This window comes from Aquarana catesbeiana, linkage group LG12, assembly GCF_042186555.1.
Source record: "Aquarana catesbeiana isolate 2022-GZ linkage group LG12, ASM4218655v1, whole genome shotgun sequence".
NCBI lineage: Eukaryota > Metazoa > Chordata > Amphibia > Anura > Ranidae > Aquarana > Aquarana catesbeiana.
The window spans coordinates 60,238,552-60,258,860 of NC_133335.1; the positions used below are offsets into that span (position 1 = coordinate 60,238,552).

General features: G+C 40.8%; 1 protein-coding gene across 2 annotated transcripts in view; it reads right to left on the reverse strand.

Annotated features, from left to right (window-relative positions):
* Positions 1-398: 398 nt before the first annotated feature.
* Positions 399-20,309, reverse strand: part of LOC141114293 (vasoactive intestinal polypeptide receptor-like) — a 195,862-nt gene continuing 175,951 nt past the window's right edge. Inside the window, exons 12-13 of one of the 2 annotated variants that reach the window (XM_073607897.1) lie at positions 3,085-3,126; positions 400-2,699 (exon numbers count right to left, since the gene is read on the reverse strand). In XM_073607897.1, coding sequence (XP_073463998.1) covers positions 2,607-2,699; positions 3,085-3,126 — 135 coding nt within the window. In that variant the 3' untranslated portion in view covers positions 400-2,606. Of the gene's footprint in view, positions 2,700-3,084; positions 3,127-20,309 lie in introns of both variants that reach the window. The other variant, XM_073607898.1, reaches the window with a different exon arrangement.

A 20,309-nucleotide genomic window follows, 5' to 3' on the forward strand; every position in this document is an offset into this window, starting at 1 on the left:
GTTCAAAAGACTCATTATGCGTCATAGATTATACGTTGGGGTGTCTGCTTTCCAAAATGGGGTCATTTTGTGGGTATTTGTACGTTCCTGGCTTGTTAGTGTTAGTAGGTCTTCAGTACATCAGGTGTGATCAGGTGTGATCAATTTTCAATGATTTGCACTATAGCTTGTAAACTCTATAACTTTCACAAAAACCAAATAATATACACTAATTAGGGTTATTTTTACCAAAGATATGTATTCGCATAAATTTTAGCCAAAATTTATAAAGAAATATTACTAATTTGCTAAATTTTATGACAGAAACAAAGAAAAAGGCATTTTTTCACCAAATTTTTAGTCTTTTTTTATTTATAGCACAAAAAATAAAAAACCCACTAGTGATTAAATACCACCAAGAAGAAAGCTCTATTTGTGTGAAAAAAAGGATGCAAATTTCATTTGGGTACAGTGTTGCACGACTGAGTAATTGTCATTCAAAGTGTGAGAGCTCTGAAAGCTGAAAATTGGTCTGGGCAGGAAGGGGGTGAAAGTGCCCTGTAGGCAAGTGGTTAAAGGTGAGATTTTAACTGCATTTTCTGCCTCTGCCTGGTTTATGGTTCCTGACACATATTGATGGATGTTCAAGAAGGAAACCACAGAAATCTGGGGGCACAGCCCACCCCAACCCCCCCCTAGATGTGGCCATGTTTCGGGCACCCAGGGGGCACAGCTTTGCTGCCTGCGGTCTATTAAAGTCTATGGCAGGCTGAAATACGCTGCAGCTGGATGGGGCTGGTTGCTGTACCAAGTGGTCCTTGCTGTTGCAAGCAACCCCCCAAATTGCAGTGAGTTTTTTTGATCAGTTTTGAAAAATTACACTGGCTACAGATTGAAATGGAACGGTAACTTTAATAACATTAGATTACAAAATGGCTTGTGTAACAGTTTGACATGCTCTATTTTTTTTTTTATGAAAGTGGAGTTCTCCTTTAATAGGAAAAATGACAGTGTCTTTATTTACTTCAGCACCAGCTGATTGGATCACTTACCAGATCCTTACATCTCTTGGAGACCCAGCTGTCAGGAATTCTTTACAATAGTTTATGCCTCCACATCTCCCTGAGTGTCCTGGTAATGGTATCAGCTCACACAGAACAATTCATTGTACATTATAGAGAGAGTCCACTTAAGGAGTGTAATTGTTGGATGTTACTAGGAATTCTATTAGGATATTAGCAGCTGGCAGCTTCCCAGCGTCCACACAAACTGTAAATCAAATAGATCCTCACAGATCCAATTTATATACTGTAGATTCATACATTACTTTGTCTTTGAAAAACTTAAACTACAAATCTATAAAGAGAGACTTATTATTGCCTTAACATTGTCATAAAAAAATATGGACTGTTTTTTGCTTTGGAGAGTCGATAGGCAAATTCACTAACAGGCATCCCCAAAAACGATGAGGTGTATTTGTAAGAGGTTCACATGGCTGTTCACCCATTGAAACTGCATGTAAAATTTGTTCTGTGCAAATGGGGCAAAATGGAATGTTCTCAGGCTATATCCTCTTTAATTTGGATTTGTAAATGCAGAAAATACTGCCTTATGGCCACTAGGTGGCCACCGGTGTCAGCGGTAAAGCGGCGCTATTCTTAGCGCCGCTTTACCCTCGTTTTAGCGGCACGGTTTTAACCCCCTGCTAGGGGCCGAAAAGGGTTTAAATCCGCCCACAAAACGCCGCCGGAGAGGCATTTTGCCAGCGGTATCGCAGCACTGCCCCATTGATTTCACTGCTCCAAAGAGGCTGCTGGCAGGACTTTTTCTGACGCCCTGCCAGTGCACCACTCCAGTGTGAAAGCCCGAATGGAGCAGCTGTTTTAGGGCGGTTTGCGGGTGCTGTTTTTAACGCTATATCGTCTGCAAAATGCTCCAGTGTGAAAGGGGTCTTACATATACCTAGTGAAGTGACTTGCTTCCGATGATACGGAGAGGTGAAACAAATCCTTCTACATATGTTGTACCTGTTTACCCTCTCTTTTCTACAGCCTTCTATAACACACAGATGAAAAGATTCTCCTCAGCAGCAGGAAGCAAGGGGCAGGAGTAAGGTGTCACACACACTGCAGAGCTAGAGCACACAGCTCTGTGAAATCTGATAGCTGATTGGAGGAAAGTGACACACCCCGTCTTCACAGGTTCAGAGAAACAGAGCTGAGAGTAGGAGTCATCTGCTAGGTGCTGGAGGAAGGGGCAGGCCATCCCCTTGGGAGGTTGAGGTGTCGGCTTAATCTTTTAGGAGTGAGTCATGCAGACAGAGAGAAAAGAAATAAAAGAGGAACCAGATTCGGTGCTTTAGATTCAGGTTAGTATACACTATAGTAGGGTGTGCTTTGTTCATTTTTCATGTCTGGAGGATGGGGTTGAGATAATAGGCAATAAGTATGCTCATCATCGCCATCTGGTGGCCATAATGCAGTCTGTTGATACAGGAACTCTCAGAAGCCTTCAGCACCATTGCTTTTCCACACAATGTGTCTCTCCTTTATGCCCCCATAGCCAGGGGCATGTTCATCCTGAACCGTCTCCATACACATCTCCATAATCAGTTAGTATGTGATAGTTCATGCTGTAAAGTCCTGAGTCACCAGGTTGAACACATTGCTTTCCAATGAACTTTGCCACTTGCCCCAGTGCCGCTGGATCTCGGCTTGAACCTGAAATTATGAAAAGAAGAAATAGATCATGATGGATGGATGTAGCATTGGCATTTTAGACCTCTTGCCGAACACGTAATGCACATGGCAAAGAGGGTGGGCTTTAATATCCATGGGCAGGAGAGCTTTCCGTGCCAAGAGCATGCTAACTGTGCATTCCCAGGACAGTAAAAGAGATGTCAAAGACAGCTCCTGGCCAGTGCCAATGATCAGGAGCCGGCAGGACCAGCTCCTGATCATGGGGCCACTGTGGCAGCCAATCATAATGATCACATATTCAGCTAATCCTACACCGGAGGGGAGGAGAGAAGAGATGGGAGAGGGAGGGACGAGAGAGTCTTTAGTGTAATAATGATAATAAATGATGATGACAAATATTACTCACATCTCCATTAAGAAAGCAATACAACAAAGCCACAATGAATCCCTGGTGGAAAAGAATACAAATAGGAAAATGTAACAGATTTCTTCCTCCACATTAGGATGGCAAAACATTCATAATTAAACATTTTGATTCCTCAAAGGAATAAAAAAAGCTTTTTTAACCAAGAAAAAAAGGAAGAAAAAAAACAGCCTGAACTTAAAGACGCACTTTCAGTAAACCCCTTTTTGATTGTTACTTTTATCCATATGTACATATGGATGCTGTACATAGTCTAATTGGCTGTCTCCAAAAAAATATTTCTGGTTAGCACTCCTGTCCTATTTAAAATGGCTTATATAGGACCAAATAAGTGAATAACAAATTAAACCGCAGGCTAATGTTTTTATTTTCTAGCCTCCACTATAGCAATGGGCTATAGCTCATTTGGAACCAGTCCCTTAGGCATAGTCTCTACCCAGCCTTCATCAGATGCATTGTCTCAAGCAGCTCTGCCTCTAGTGCCCTCATAGGCTGTGGCATCTATGACACTTTATTTCAGCATCACAAGAAGGCTGTTTCTGGGCTTGTAATAGTTCTAATTACAATTACTCCCTACTTATCACCCTGAAACTTCATTCTGACCCTAGTCCTAGTTAGCCTGCCTCGAACTTTGTCTGTTCTGGATTACTCTCTAACCTGCTGCCAGTCCTGACCTCTACTTTTACCTGGATTACACTTATCGTCTGTTGCTTGCCCTCATCTCTTCCTGTCCCTGGATTACACTTATCGTCTGTTGCTTGCCCTCATCTCTTCCTGTCCCTGGATTACACTTATCGTCTGTGGGCTGCCCTGACCTCTGCCTGTCCCTGGATTACAATAATGTGTCAATGAAAGGTTATATCATAAAACATTAACGATAACATATATTAAATATTCAAATAGATTATGTGTTTGTGTGAAATTGCACTTATTGTTAACCAGGCTTCCTGTCACCCTTGGAAGTGAGATTAGGAATTGTGGGAGGACGGAATACACATTCCATAAGAAGGATTGTATCTACTTTACCTTTTATTCAATCAAAAATAGATATGAAGTGATTTCCAGTTAAATTTTCTCTACATTTGAAGGGGGACCTTGTGGTTTGGCAAAAAAGTTGTACATTTTGGGTTTTAGTGTAAGACCAGGTTTCGATTTGTTGAGGGATTAGGGTGGGATTGTCTAACCATGTTTGTGCTTTCTGGTAGGTGCCATATATGGATGGAAAAAGAGGAAAGTTTGATAAAGGTTTTAAATAGCTCTACATTGGCATTAGGATGGGAATATATTTCCGTTCAAGATTTGTAATTTATATAGTGTGGCTTCATAGATTGGTTCAGCCTTGTTGCAAATCTAGTGCTTGTTACATGTGAATGAATTAAAAATCTAGCTTTCAAGAAGCAAAGGAATTTTTCAGCAAGAAAATAATGTTTTGAAGGCCAGAATTTTTTCTTTAATTTGTTGTAAAGTTTGTTGGGTAAGAATTTAGGCATGACATTTAGAGAACAAATCCAATTCTACCATTAGGATTATGGGTTCAGTATATGATTCCTTGTGCATTGTAATGCTGTAATGAATTATGTGGCCCAAAGGTTAGTATTTGAGATTTCAGCTTTATCATTGTGAAGGAAATGTTCCTCTAGAGGTCGCCAAACTTTCTAAACAAAGGGCCAGTTTACTGTCCTTCAGACTTCAGGAGGGCTTGATTGTGGCCAGTGGGCGGAAAAAATGTTCAGCCATCAGTGGGAATAAATAATGTCTCAGGTTTAGTGGTCAGTAGTGGGAGTAAAAAAAAAAAAGGAAATAGCACCCATGGTCAGTAGGAGGAGGAACAGTGCCCCATCATTGGTATCATTGGGAGGAACGATGCCCCATCATAGGTGTCAGTGGCAGGAGTTACATCTCGCTATAGGTGTCGTAAGTAGATTGGGTGGTGGGGATTATGAGTAGAAAAGTTGGTTTCTTGTAACGTAATGATAGCTTATAATGAAGGAAGGCCTTAAGATTGTAAGGGAAATCTTTGCTTAATCTGCATCAGAAATGTGTTTGCCATTTTATTAGAAAATAAAGGGCAACAACTGATTTGTTTAGACAACAGATAAAGAAGGGGTGTCATCAAAGTAAGGAGGTGAGCCATCCTTTGTTTTCAGTCAGGTATAGACCAAGTGGAGTTATTGCGAGTTTCAGTAGCTCAGAATACACATCCATATCTAAGTGACAAAGACGTATGAACATGGTACATTTGACCATGAGGTACATTTGGCCTAACAAAACCTGACCAACTTAAAATAGAGTAGCAAAGTCCAACAGAGATGGCAAATATTCTGTCTGAAAAGTATAAAGATTCTAAGGGATGATAACATTCCCTAGTCTCAAAAGTCTGCAATGCAATTAGCATCCTATAATGTGGCATTGCAAGGATATGTTAGCATAACCAGTTAAATAAAAGATATATAGAAGTGTGAGGCTGGAGAAATGAGTCATGCATGCCATTTGTGAGGGAACAAAGCCCAATGTAAGATAGAACTACCCTGTTTCCCCAAAAATAAGACCTAGCGTGATTGTCGGTGATGGCTGCAATATAAGCCCCCCCCCCCAAATAAGCACTAGTTAAAGTCGTTTTAGGTCTTATTTTCAGGGTAGGGCTTATTTTTGGGGAAACAGGGTAGGGCTTATTTTGGGGATGGGGCTTATATTGCAGCCATCACTGACAATCACGCTAGGTCTTATTTTCGGGGAAACAGGGTAGGAGAAAACCAAGGATTAGTGCCAAAGAGCATTGACTGAGGGGGCCTAACAGAGAGTATGTGTTGGCATTACCAAATGTCCACAGGCTGGGGTTGATTTAGTAAAACAAACAGACTTTGTACTCACTGCAAGGGCATTTGCTCCAGAGTTTAGAAAATGAGGGTGACCTCTGCTGACTTGCCATTATCCAATCATGTGCAAGCAAAAATGCTGTTCTCTTCAAATTTTCCTTGCATGTGATTGGAAACATGTGATTGGGTATTCTTTACAAAGTGAAGCTTTACCTTATTTACTAAGCTCTGTAGTAAATGCTCTTGCAAAGTGCACAGTCTATTTGTAAATCCATCCCTATGGGTTTTATTCATTAGATCAGAGACCAGAAGAGAAAGACCTTTCCAGATGATCTAAACTTGTTCCTGTTAGCAAGTGAGTTCAATAGAGGTCTTTTAGCATATTAGGGTAGGTAGGTTTTAATGATGTTTGCTATTTAAGAGTAGGTAAATTATTCCTGATGAAGTCTTAAATGGCTTTATTGTAAAAGTGGAGAAAACCTGATTGGTATTGGTCAGATCAACAGATAAATAAAGTTGGGGGTCTGCATTGCACAGCCCAAATTACATATCAAAATTTCCTAAATTCAAATGTCCAGACCTTCATGTTTGGTTATAGCAATATAAAGTATTGCTTTACCATTGCAGGTACAGCTATTTTAAAGGAGAACCCCCAGCGGTGTCTTAAGCAGGCAGCTGCAAGCACCAAAGTCAATTATTTTGCAATAGTGTTTCCATGAAGCCGGAGATTTATATGAAGGCAGCTTATCCATTTGGTTCCATCCAATGTAATAGTCATGTTACAAGCTGCTTTCAAGATTTTTTACCTTAATTCTGAAGTATTTATTGCATAGCACTACTGTATGTCTTTAGGATATTTATCAATTGGTGATTCAGGCCTTACCCTATGTGCATTCTGCCACCGGCAAATCCCTAAACTGGGATTGAAATCATCTTGAAACACAGGGGGTAAAGTCTGTGACTGTTTCAGGGATGCCATGGCTTCTGAAATTGTGGACTATTTTCTGGGCAGTGTTTGACATATAATGGCCCATGCCATGACTATGAATTGCAAAAGACAGTTTTGTCCCATTCATGCGGTTGCCCAGAGAGGCTAATTCTTGAGATAAAGTGCATGCTTTCTTAAGCAGTTTGCTTTAAAATTTAGCCCCAAGACTGGTCAATATGGGGTCCAGACAGGATTCTATGTCTTGCTTTGTGAGGTGTGCACTGAACTCTTTCTTAGCCAGCTGTTTTGTATGGGGGACTTGGAGACTCCATGGAGAAGACGTCAGTATTGCCATGATACATGGTAGGCTGCACGCAGTGCCCCAGTGATTATGCAATAAGGGACTTCTGTTGAAACATTCCCCAATGGATCTTCCTTCTCGGCATACACTGGCGTTTTGCCACAAAGGTAATTGTTGGAAGGTGCTCGTTTGTGATCGATTGGACCCAGACTTTTGAGTTTGCTAGATTGAGGAGCTATGTGTAAGTGCTAGAACACATGCACCCCCTAGTTTTAGTGATATTTCACACTATGTTTAAAATTTTCTTTGTGCCTTTGCACATGTGTCGTTCTATGGTGGCAGTCATCTCAGGTTGGGGAGGAGCTGGGAATACAAACGCTATTAGCTGACTAAAGTAGTGCAGACTAATAGTGGTGTAAGGATGCAATGGACAGGAGCTTCCTTTGGTTGGCAAGCTTCACGTGGTCCGATTGCCACACGATAAATCACAGCAAAATTATTTTACATTTTGGTGTCATTAAAAATGAATGCCACGCAAATGTATCCTGCGTTTTGCTAGTATTACAGTGCAGCTTGTAATCGCGGGCAGAATCGCAGCGATTCCGCCCGCAATCTCAAATCTCTAGATGTAAACGGGCCTCAGATCCGGAAAAACAGAAAAGGATGCAGTCCCTTTCCCATTTTTTTTTCAAATCTGAACAAACTTGGAGGTAAGCGGGTATAAAACAGACACAAGTTCTTTTACATCTGTCTGCCTATAGACCCGCATGAATCTCCCAGTCAGGTACGCCTGAAAAACTGACCTGATCAAAAATCTGCCGCAGCATGCTGCACTTGCTGTTATGGGAAACACTGGTCTCTCTGTAAAGGCCCTACACGTCCCTCCTCTCCCTTTCTGAGTTCATTTATGGACCTCTGCAAAGAGATGAAGGCTTTCCCACAAAGGGAAAGTGTCCTGCAGCATGCTGGCAGGGGACAGGCTTTTCTACACAAGTTGTGGTTGATTTATATAGACAACAGACTGTAAGACTTTACAAAATTTTTTCTGATGTACCTGGAATGTATTTAGATGATTTAACTGAAACTTCAGTTAGGTTTTAACTCCAGACTATCCACCACAAGAGGGATTTACTCGTATTAATGCACTGCAAATGCAGACATGGCAGCTTCAAAACTATCAACAAATTGTAGGAGATGTAAGTACATCTCACTGGCATCTACCCAAAACTGAAATATCACTGATCCACTAAGTATGTTAATCTTCTAGGACACATTTCTGTACAGGTTATACTGGAAAAATTATAATATTGTGCAAAAGTTAATTTATTTCACTAATGCAACTTAAAAGGCGAAACTATTATATAAGATAGACTCATTACATGCAAAGCAAGATAGTTCAAGCCGTGATTTGTCATAATTGTGATGATTATGGTTTACAGGTCATGAAAACCCCAAATCCATAATCTCAGAAAATTAGAATATTACATGCAATCAATAAAACAAGGATTGTACATAGAAGAATATCGGACCTCGGATTTGTTTAGACAACAGATAAAGAAGGGGTGTCATCAAAGTAAGGAGGTGAGCCATCCTTTGTTTTCAGTCAGGTATAGACCAAGTGGAGTTATTGCGAGTTTCAGTAGCTCAGAATACACATCCATACACACAAGTGACAAAGACGTATGAACATGGTACATTTGACCATGAGGTACATTTGGCCTAACAAAACCTGACCAACTTAAAATAGAGTAGCAAAGTCCAACAGAGATGGCAAATATTCTGTCTGAAAAGTATCAAGATTCTAAGGGATGATAACATTCCCTAGTCTCAAAAGTCTGCAATGCAATTAGCATCCTATAATGTGGCATTGCAAGGATATGTTAGCATAACCAGTTAAATAAAAGATATATAGAAGTGTGAGGCTGGAGAAATGAGTCATGCATGCCATTTGTGAGGGAACAAAGCCCAATGTAAGATAGAACTACCCTGTTTCCCCGAAAATAAGACCTAGCGTGATTGTCGGTGATGGCTGCAATATAAGCCCTACCCCCCCCCCCCAAATAAGCACTAGTTAAAGTCGTTTTAGGTCTTATTTTCAGGGTAGGGCTTATTTTTGGGGAAACAGGGTAGGGCTTATTTTGGGGATGGGGTTTATATTGCAGCCATCACTGACAATCACGCTAGGTCATATTTTCAGGGAAACAGGGTAGGAGAAAACCAAGGATTAGTGCCAAAGAGCATTGACTGAGGGGGCCTAACAGAGAGTATGTGTTGGCATTACCAAATGTCCACAGGCTGGGGTTGATTTAGTAAAACAAACAGACTTTGTACTCACTGCAAGGGCATTTGCTCCAGAGTTTAGAAAATGAGGGTGACCTCTGCTGACTTGCCATTATCCAATCATGTGCAAGCAAAAATGCTGTTCTCTTCAAATTTTCCTTGCATGCGATTGGAAACATGTGATTGGGTATTCTTTACAAAGTGAAGCTTTACCTTATTTACTAAGCTCTGTAGTAAATGCTCTTGCAAAGTGCACAGTCTATTTGTAAATCCATCCCTATGGGTTTTATTCATTAGATCAGAGACCAGAAGAGAAAGACCTTACCAGATGATCTAAACTTGTTCCTGTTAGCAAGTGAGTTCAATAGAGGTCTTTTAGCATATTAGGGTAGGTAGGTTTTAATGATGTTTGCTATTTAAGAGTAGGTAAATTATTCCTGATGAAGTCTTAAATGGCTTTATTGTAAAAGTGGAGAAAACCTGATTGGTATTGGTCAGATCAACAGATAAATAAAGTTGGGGGTCTGCATTGCACAGCCCAAATTTCATATCAAAATTTCCTAAATTCAAATGTCCAGACCTTCTTGTTTGGTTATAGCAATATAAAGTATTGCTTTACCATTGCAGGTACAGCTATTTTAAAGGAGAACCCCCAGCGGTGTCTTAAGCAGGCAGCTGCAAGCATCAAAGTCACTTATTTTGCAATAGTGTTTCCATGAAGCCGGAGATTTATATGAAGGCAGCTTATCCATTTGGTTCCATCCAACGTAATAGTCATGTTACAAGCTGCTTTCAAGATTTTTTACCTTAATTCTGAAGTATTTATTGCATAGCACTACTGTATGTCTTTAGGATATTTATCAATTGGTGATTCAGGCCTTACCCTATGTGCATTCTGCCACCGGCAAATCCCTAAACTGGGATTGAAATCATCTTGAAACACAGGGGGTAAAGTCTGTGACTGTTTCAGGGATGCCATGGCTTCTGAAATTGTGGACTATTTTCTGGGCAGTGTTTGACATATAATGGCCCATGCCATGACTATGAATTGCAAAAGACAGTTCATCATGTTTTGTCTCATTCATGCGGTTGCCCAGAGAGGCTAATTCTTGAGATAAAGTGCATGCTTTCTTAAGCAGTTTGCTTTAAAATTTAGCCCCAAGACTGGTCAATATGGGGTCCAGACAGGATTCTATGTCTTGCTTTGTGAGGTGTGCACTGAACTCTTTCTTAGCCAGCTGTTTTGTATGGGGGACTTGGAGACTCCATGGAGAAGACGTCAGTATTGCCATGATACATGGTAGGCTGCACGCAGTGCCCCAGTGATTATGCAATAAGGGACTTCTGTTGAAACATTCCCCAATGGATCTTCCTTCTCGGCATACACTGGCGTTTTGCCACAAAGGTAATTGTTGGAAGGTGCTGGTTTGTGATCGATTGGACCCAGACTTTTGAGTTTGCTAGATTGAGGAGCTATGTGTAAGTGCTGGAACACATGCACCCCATAGTTTTAGTGATATTTCACACTATGTTTAAAATTTTCTTTGTGCCTTTGCACATGTGTCGTTCTATGGTGGCAGTCATCTCAGGTTGGGGAGGAACTAGGAATACAAACGCTATTAGCTGACTAAAGTAGTGTAGACTAATAGTGGTGTAAGGAAGCAATGGACAGGAGCTTCCTTTGGTTGGCAAGCTTCACGTGGTCCGATTGCCACACGATAAATCACAGCAAAATTATTTTACATTTTGGTGTCATTAAAAATGAATGCCACGCAAATGTATCCTGCGTTTTGCTAGTATTACAGTGCAGCTTGTAATCGCGGGCAGAATCGCAGCGATTCCGCCCGCAATCTCAAATCTCTAGATGTAAACGGGCCTCAGATCCGGAAAAACAGAAAAGGATGCAGTCCCTTTCCCATTTTTTTTTCAAATCTGAACAAACTTGGAGGTAAGCGGGTATAAAACAGACACAAGTTCTTTTACATCTGTCTGCCTATAGACCCACATGAATCTCCCAGTCAGGTACGCCTGAAAAACTGATCTGATCAAAAATCTGCCGCAGCATGCTGCACTTGCTGTTATGGGACACACTGGTCTCTCTGTAAAGGCCCTACACGTCCCTCCTCTCCCTTCCTGAGTTCATTTATGGACCTCTGCAAAGAGATGAAGGCTTTCCCACAAAGGGAAAGTGTCCTGCAGCATGCTGGCAGGGGACAGGCTTTTCTACACAAGTTGTGGTTGATTTATATAGACAACAGACTGTAAGACTTTACAAAATTTTTTCTGATGCACCTGGAATGTATTTAGATGATTTAACTGAAACTTCAGTTAGGTTTTAACTCCAGACTATCCACCACAAGAGGGATTTACTCGTATTAATGCACTGCAAATGCAGACATGGCAGCTTCAAAACTATCAACAAATTGTAGGAGATGTAAGTACATCTCACTGGCATCTACCCAAAACTGAAATATCACTGATCCACTAAGTATGTTAATTTTCTAGGACACATTTCTGTATATATATATATATATATATATATATATATATACTGTATATGTAGACACACCTGTCTATTAACTAATTATCCATAATAAAACACAATTGATATAAATCTACCCAAAGCTGAAATATCACCGATCCACTAAGTATGTTAATCTTCTAGGACACATTTCTGTACAGGTTATACTGGAAAAATTATAATATCGTGCAAAAGTTAATTTATTTCACTAATGCAACTTAAAAGGCGAAACTAATATATAAGATAGACTCATTACATGCAAAGCAAGATAGTTCAAGCCGTGATTTGTCATAATTGTGATGATTATGGTTTACAGGTCATGAAAACCCCAAATCCATAATCTCAGAAAATTAGAATATTACATGCAATCAATAAAACAAGGATTGTACATAGAAGAATATCGGACCTCTGAAAAGTATAAGCATGCATATATACTCAGTACTTGGTTTGGGCCCCTTTTGCAGCAATTACTGCCTCAATGCGGCGTGGCATGGAAGCCTGTGGCCCTATTGAGGTGTTATGGAAGACCAGAATGCTTCAAAGGCGGCCTTCAGCTCTTCTGCATTGTTCGGTCTCATGTCTCTCATCTTTCTCTTGGCAATGCCCCATAGATTCTCTATGGGGTTCAGGTCAGGCGAGTTTGTTGGCCAATCAAGCACAGTAATCCCACGGTCATTGAACCAGGTTTTGGTGCTTTTGACAGTGTGGGCAGGTGCCAAGTCCTGCTGGAAAATGAAGTCAGCATCCCCATAAAGCTCGTCTGCAGAAGGAAGCATGAAGTGCTCCAAAATCTCCTGGTAGACGGCTGCGTTGACCCTGGACTTAATGAAGCACAGTGGACCAACACCAGCAGATGACATGGCTCCCCAAATCAACACAGACTGTGGAAACTTCACACTGGACTTCAAGCATCTTGCAGTGTGTGCCTCTCCATTCTTCCTCCATACTCTGGCTCCTTGATTTCCAAATGAGATGCAAAATGTGCTCTTATCAGAAGACTTTGGACCACTGAGCAACAGATCAGGTCTGTTTTTCCTTATCCCAGGTGAGACGCTTCTGACGTTGTTTGTTGTTCAGTAGTGGCTTGACAAGAGGAATACGACACTTGAAGCCCACGTCCAAGATCCGTGTGTGGTGGCTCTTGATTCACTGACCCCAGCCTCAGTCCACTCCTTGTGAAAGTCCCCAACACTTTTGAATGGCCTTTTCCTGACAATCCTCTCCAGGCTGCGGTCATCCCTGCTGCTTGAGCACCTTTTTCTTCCACACGTTTCCCTTCCACATAACCTTCTATTAATGTGCTTTGATACAGCACTTTGGGAACATCCAACTTCTTTTGCAATTACCTTTTGAGGCTTACCTTCCTTATGAAGGGTGTCAATTAGGGCCGGACTTACTATAGGGCTTGAGTGGGCTTAAGCCCATGGGCCCCGCCCAATAGGGGGCCCCGTGGCGCTCGCGCTCTAGCGCGGACGCCACTTGCTAGGAGGGCATCCCTGGCCCTCCTCCTGTATACTTCCCCTCTGCGCGCCGCCGCGGGCGCACATCGGGGAAGTTCTGTGTTGACCATGTCCCTTGTCATGTGTCATCAGTGCCACGTATCAGTGCCATCTGTCATCAGTGCCACCTGTCAGTGTCACGTGTCATCAGTGCCACGTATTAGTGCCATCTGTCATCAGTGCCACATATTAGTGTCATCTGTCATCAGTGCCACGTATTAGTGCCATCCCTCATCAGTGCCACGTATAAGTGCCATCTGTCATCAGTGCCACGTATTTGTGCCATCTGTCATCAGTGCCACGTAATTAGTGCCATCTGTCATCAGTGCCACGTATCAGTGCCATCTGTCATCAGTGCCACCTGTCAGTGTCAGGTGTCATCAGTGCCACGTATCAGTGCCATTGGTCATCAGTGCAAGATAGATATAGAAGGTAGGGCCCGAAAGTGACTCCAGCCCAGGGGCCCCCACCACCCTAAGTCCTGCCCTGGTGTCAATGATGGTTTTCTGCACATCTGTCAGGTCAGCAGTCTTTCCCATGATTGTGATACCTACTGAACCAGACTGAGAGACCATTTAAAGGCTCAGGAACCCTTTGCAGGTGTTATGGCTTAACTAGCTGATTAGAGTGGGACACTTTGAGCCTAGAATATTGCACCTTTTCACAATATTAAAATTTTCTGAGATTGTGGATTTGGGGTTTTCATGAGCTATAAGCCATTATCATCACAATGATATAGAGTGGGGACGGAAAGTATTTAGACCCCCTTAAATTATTCACTCTTTGTTATATTGCAGCCATTTGCTAAAATCATTTAACTTCTTTTTTTTCCTCATAATGTACACACAGCACCCCATATTGACAGAAGAACACAGAATTGTTGACATTTTTGCAGATTTTATAAAAAAAGAAAAACTGAAATATCACATGGTCCTAAGTATTCAGACCCTTTGCTGTGACACTCATATATTTAACTCAGATGCTGTCCATTTCTTCTGATCATCCATGAGATGGTTCTACACCTTCATTTGAGTCCAGCTGTGAAAAGAAAAAGAAGGTATCCCCCGTGGGGTTTTAAAGCAGCAAAAAATTATGAAAATAATAGGTTGTTACTTGAAAGAGTTTTTTTATTAATGGAACTTAACCATAATGGTTAAAATAGGAGCTGTGCTGCAGGAGATAACACAAATGAAGCTGGCACAAGTATTATACAATGATCAAGCGCTAAAATAGGATGATAATCCTGACGCGTTTCGACCCCGTTGGGTCATCTTCAGAGGATTGAGGCGCTGTGACAAAATTTCCCGCAAATTTTGTCACAGCGCCTCAATCCTCTGAAGATGACCCAACGGGGTCGAAACGCGTCAGGATTATCATCCTATTTTAGCGCTTGATCATTGTATAATACTTGTGCCAGCTTCATTTGTGTTATCTCCTGCAGCACAGCTCCTATTTTAACCATTATGGTTAAGTTCCATTAATAAAAAAACTCTTTCAAGTAACAACCTATTATTTTCATAATTTTTTGCTGCTTTAAAACCCCACGGGGGATACCTTCTTTTTCTTTTTGACATTAATCGGGGTGTGCAGCACTTTATATCTTCTCAGTATGTGTCTCTCCCCTTTTCCTGAGTCCAGCTGTGTTTGATTATACAAATTGGACTTGATTAGGAAAGCCACACACCTGTCTATATAAGACCTTACAGCTCACAGTGCATGTCAGAGCAAATGAGAATCATGAGATCAAAGGAACTGCCTGAAAAGCTCAGAGACAGAATTGTGGCAAGGCACAGATCTGGCCAAGCTTACAAAAAAATTCTGCTGCACTTAAGGTTCCTAAGAGCACAGTGGCCTCCATAATCCTTAAATGGAAGATGTTTGGGACGACCAGAACCCTTCCTAGAGCTGGCCAAACTGAGCTATCGGGGGAGAAGAGCCTTGGTGAGAGAGGTAAAGAAGAACCCAAAGATTACTGTGACTGAGCTCCAGAGATGCAGTCGGAAGATGGGAGAAAGTTGTAGAAAGTCAACCATCCCTGCAGCCCTCCACCAGTCGGGGCTTTAAGGCAGAATGGCCCGACGGAAGCCTCCTCAGTGAAAGACACATGAAAGCCTGCATGGAGTTTGCTAAAAAACACCTTAAGGACTCCAAGATTGTGAGAAATAAGATTCTCTGGTCTGATGAGACCAAGATAGAACTTTTTGGCCTTAATTCTAAGCGGTATGTGTGGAGACAACCAAGCACTGCTCATCACCTGTCCAATACAGTCCCAACAGTGAAGCATGGTGGTGGCAACATCATGCTGTGGGGGTGTTTTTCAGCTGCAGGGACAGGAGGACTGGTTGCAATCAAGGGAAAGATGAATGTGGCCAAGTACAGGGATATCCTGGATGAAAACCTTCTCCAGAGTGCTCAGGACCTCAGACTGGGCCAAAGGTTTACCTTCCAACAAGACAATGACCCTAAGCACACAGCTAAAATAACGAAGGAGTGGCTTCACAACAACTCTGTGACTGTTCTTGAATTGCCCAGCCAGAGCCCTGACTTAAACCCAATTGAGCATCTCTGGAGAGACCTAAAAATGGCTGTCCACCAACGTTTACCATCCAACCTGACAGAACTGGAGAGGATCTGCAAGGAGGAATGGCAGAGGATCCCCAAATCCAGGTGTGAAAAACGTGTTGCATCTTTCCCAAAAAGATACATGGCTGTATTAGATCAAAAGGGTGCTTCTACTAAATACTGAGCAAAGGGTCTGAATACTTAGGACCATGTGATATTTCAGTTTTTCTTTTTTAATAAATCTGCAAAAATGTCAACAATTCTGTGTTTTTCTGTCAATATGGGGTGCTGTGTGTACATTAATGAGGAAAAAAAAAGAATTTAAATGATTTTAGCAAATGGCTGCAATATAACAAAAAGTGAAACATTTAAGGGGGTCCGAATACTTTCTGTCCCCACTGTATATATATGCTCTGCATATATATATATATATATATATATATATATATATATATATATAAAATAAAACACAATTAATATAAATATACACAAATATTATTGAACACGTCATAATTTTTCTAGGTGAATATATTTCTAAAGTTGCTATTGACAATACATTTTGGGGTGATGGTGGGGGTGAGTTATTATATTTTTAAATATGCATATCTGTTGATGATCAGGGTGGTTATCTGTTTTACCCTTGCTACCTTTCTCCCCCCCTCCCCCCCCAGCTGCGGCATCTTTCCCAGCCCCCACACACTCACCCCCACCATCACCCCTCCCACCACCTCCCCACCCCCCTCCCTCTCCCCCCCCTTTTCCCCCTATTTCCCCCCCTTCCCCACCCCTCTTTCCCTCCCAGTCTTCCCCCCCTCCCTCTCTTCCCCTCCTACCTGGTTTTTCTCTTTCCTCCCCCCTTCCTTCTTTTTTCCTTCCCCTCCCCCCCATTCCACCCCCCCCCCAACCTATTAACCCCCCCTTTCCTTTTCCTCCTGTTCTTTTTCCCCCTTCCCCACCCCTCCCTTTTTCCCCCCTCCCTTCCTCCCTCCCTTTTCTCCTTTCTCCCCCCCCCTTTTCTCTCCCCATACAGAATTCACCCCCCTTCTTTTCACGTAATCACTGGTTTGGCCTACCCGTCACTTCATCACACCCTTGTGTGTACCAAGCTTCTTTTTAGCTTTTAAATTTTAATTCCAACATTACCTTTCAATTAGATTCTGTTAATTACAATCCCCCGTGTCCGCCGTGGGGGGAATTGCTGAGCCATGTCGATTGCTGGTCCCGTTGGAGTGGGTGAGCTGGTCTCCTTATTTTAATATTTAATGTAATCCTTTGTTAAATTCCTTTGCTGTGTTTATTATGCTTTGTGTAAATGCATTATTTGTTTTCAAAGACCATCCCTCCCGAAGAAGCGGTCTCTTGCCGCGAAACCGGTTGAGGATTTTTATGTATACCCCCTCTCAACAGAAACTCTACGGGTGAACCCGTTAGTAGCTTGTTAACTGTGGCGTATACAAATTGTTTTTATAAGGAAATACATTGTTTGTATATATAATTTGTATATATAATTTTTTTGTATGCAATAAACTTTATTTTATGACCAATCAATTGTCATCTATTACCAAGTACCAAGATAATCCATAACAAAACTTCTCAGGTGTGGACGTGCGTTGGTCAGCACCAGCAACTGCCTCCGCATTTCCACTTCCCCAATCTCTCAATCTTAATCTGGATGATGGTACTCTTATTTGACTTATTCCTTTTGTCAACCTGAGGCTATACTCATTTATTGCTATATTGTGTAGTATATGTCTATATCTATATTGCGTAGTATATGTCTATATCTATGTTGCGTAGTATATGTCTATATCTATGTTGCGTAGTATATGTCTATATCTATATTGCGTAGTATATGTCTATATCTATATCGTGTAGAATATATATGTATCTATAACTATATTGTGTAGTATATGTCTATATTGTGTAGTATATGTCTATATCTATATTGCGTAGTATATGTCTATACTGTATCTATATTGTGTAGTATATGTCTATCTCTATATCGTATAGTATATGTGTATATCTATATAGTGTAGTATATGTCTATATCTATATTGCGTAGTATATGTCTATATCTATATCGTGTAGTATATGTCTATATCTATATCGTGTAGTATATGTCTATATCTATATCGTGTAGTATATGTCTATATCGATAGCTATATTGTGTAGTATATGTACAACCCCTGGCAAAAATGATGGAATCACCAGTCCCTGAGGATGTTCCTTCAGTTGTTTATTGTTGTAGAAAAAAAGCAGTTCACAGACATGGCCAAAAACTAAAAGCATTTCAAATGGCAACTTTCTGGCTTTAAGAAACACTAAAAGAAATCAAGAAAAATAATTGTGGTGGCCAGTAACAGATTTATAGAACAAGCACAGGGAATAAATTATGGAATCACTCAACTCTGAGGAAAAAATGATGGAATCATGAAAAACAAACAAACAAAATAACACTCCAATACATCACTAGTACTTTGTTGCACCACCTCTGGCTTTTATAACTGCTTGCAGTCTCTGAGGCATTGACTTAATGAGTGATAAACAGTACTCTTCATCAATCTGGGTCCAGCCTTCTCTGATTGCTGTTGCCAAATCATCTTTGCAGGTTGGAGCCTTGTCATGGGCCATTTTCTTTAACTTCCACCACAGATTTTTAATTGGATTGAGACTGTTTGCAGGCCATGACATTGACCTTATGTGTCTTTCTTCAAGGAGTTTTTTCCCAGTTTTTGCTCTATGGCAAGATGCATTATTATCTTGATAAATGATTTCATCATCCCCAAACATCCTTTCAATAGATGAGATAAGAAAAGTGTCCAAAATTTCAGTGTAAACCTGTGCATTTATTGAAGATTTAATGACAGCCATCTCCCCAGTGCCTTTACCTGACATGCAGCCCCATATCATAATTGACTGTGGAAATTTGCATGTTTTCTTCAGACAGTCGTCTGCATAAATCTCATTGGAATGGCACCAAACAAAAGTTCCAGCATCATCACCTTGCCCAATGCAGATTTGAGATTCATCACTGAATATGACTTTCATCCAATCATCCACAGTCCACGATTGCCTTTCCTTAGCCCATTGTAACCTTGTTTTTTTGTGTTTTAGCTTTTCTGTATGTAAATCCCATTTCCTTTAGGTGGTTTCTTACAGTTCGGTCACAGATGTTGACTCCAGTTTCCTCCCATTTGTTCCTCATTTGTTTTGTTGTACATTTTCTGTTTTCAAGGCATATTGCTTTAAGTTTTCTGTCTTGACGCTTTGATGTCTTCCTTGGTCTACCAGTATGCTTGCCTTTAACCACCTTCCCATGTTGTTTGTATTTGGTCCATGTTTTAGACACAGCCGACTGTGAACAACCAACATCTTGTGCAACACTGCGTGATGATTTACCCTCTTTACCTACTTACTAACAAGCAGATTTAATCTGATGCAGGTGTTAGTGTTTGTAATGAAAATTTACAGGGTGATTCCATAATTTTTTCCTCAGAATTGAGTGATTCCATAATTTATTCCCTGTACTTGTTCTATAAATCTAACTGTTACTGGCCACCACAATTATTTTTCTTGATTTCTTTTAGTGTTTCTTAAAGCCAGAAAGTTGCCATTTGAAATGCCTTTAGTTTTTGGCCATGTCTGTGATCTGCTTTTTTTCTACAACAATAAACAACTGAAGGAACATCCTCAGGGACTGGTGATTCCATAATTTTTGCCAGGGGTTGTATATATCTATATCATGGAGTATATATCTATATATAGATAAAAAAATCCGCGCTTAGGACAGTGATAGGGCTGCTGCCTTTCCCTGATTAGTTCCCTAAAAAGGGGGCTAATTGGTAAGTATGAAGGATAGTTGGGAAAAAGTTGGCACTGCCCTACTAGCAGTACTAAATTATTTAAGGGTATATAATCCTTTGTGAAACAAGCATTAGAAAAATACTAACTCCTACAAACTTTATGTGAAAGTGAATTATAATCTATGCCAGAGCTGCCATATGCATGGAGATAGAAATAATAATAATAGTGATAAAAAAAGAAGTAGAAAACATCAAACATAAATGAAGCTATGTGTTCAATCCTTAAATGTTAAAATGTGAGTAGGTGCCGTTTATAAGTAAGATCATATAAATATATATGAAAAAATTATAAACGTAAGTGTGTAAAAGTGTGTGTGGGCATTAATAACCCCAGAAATCAAAAGTTCTGTGACAGCGTGGCGCCCCCTAGGGGCTAACACTACTAATAAGAAATTCTAAATTCTAATTATTAGTGATATAAGGTACCATTACCACCA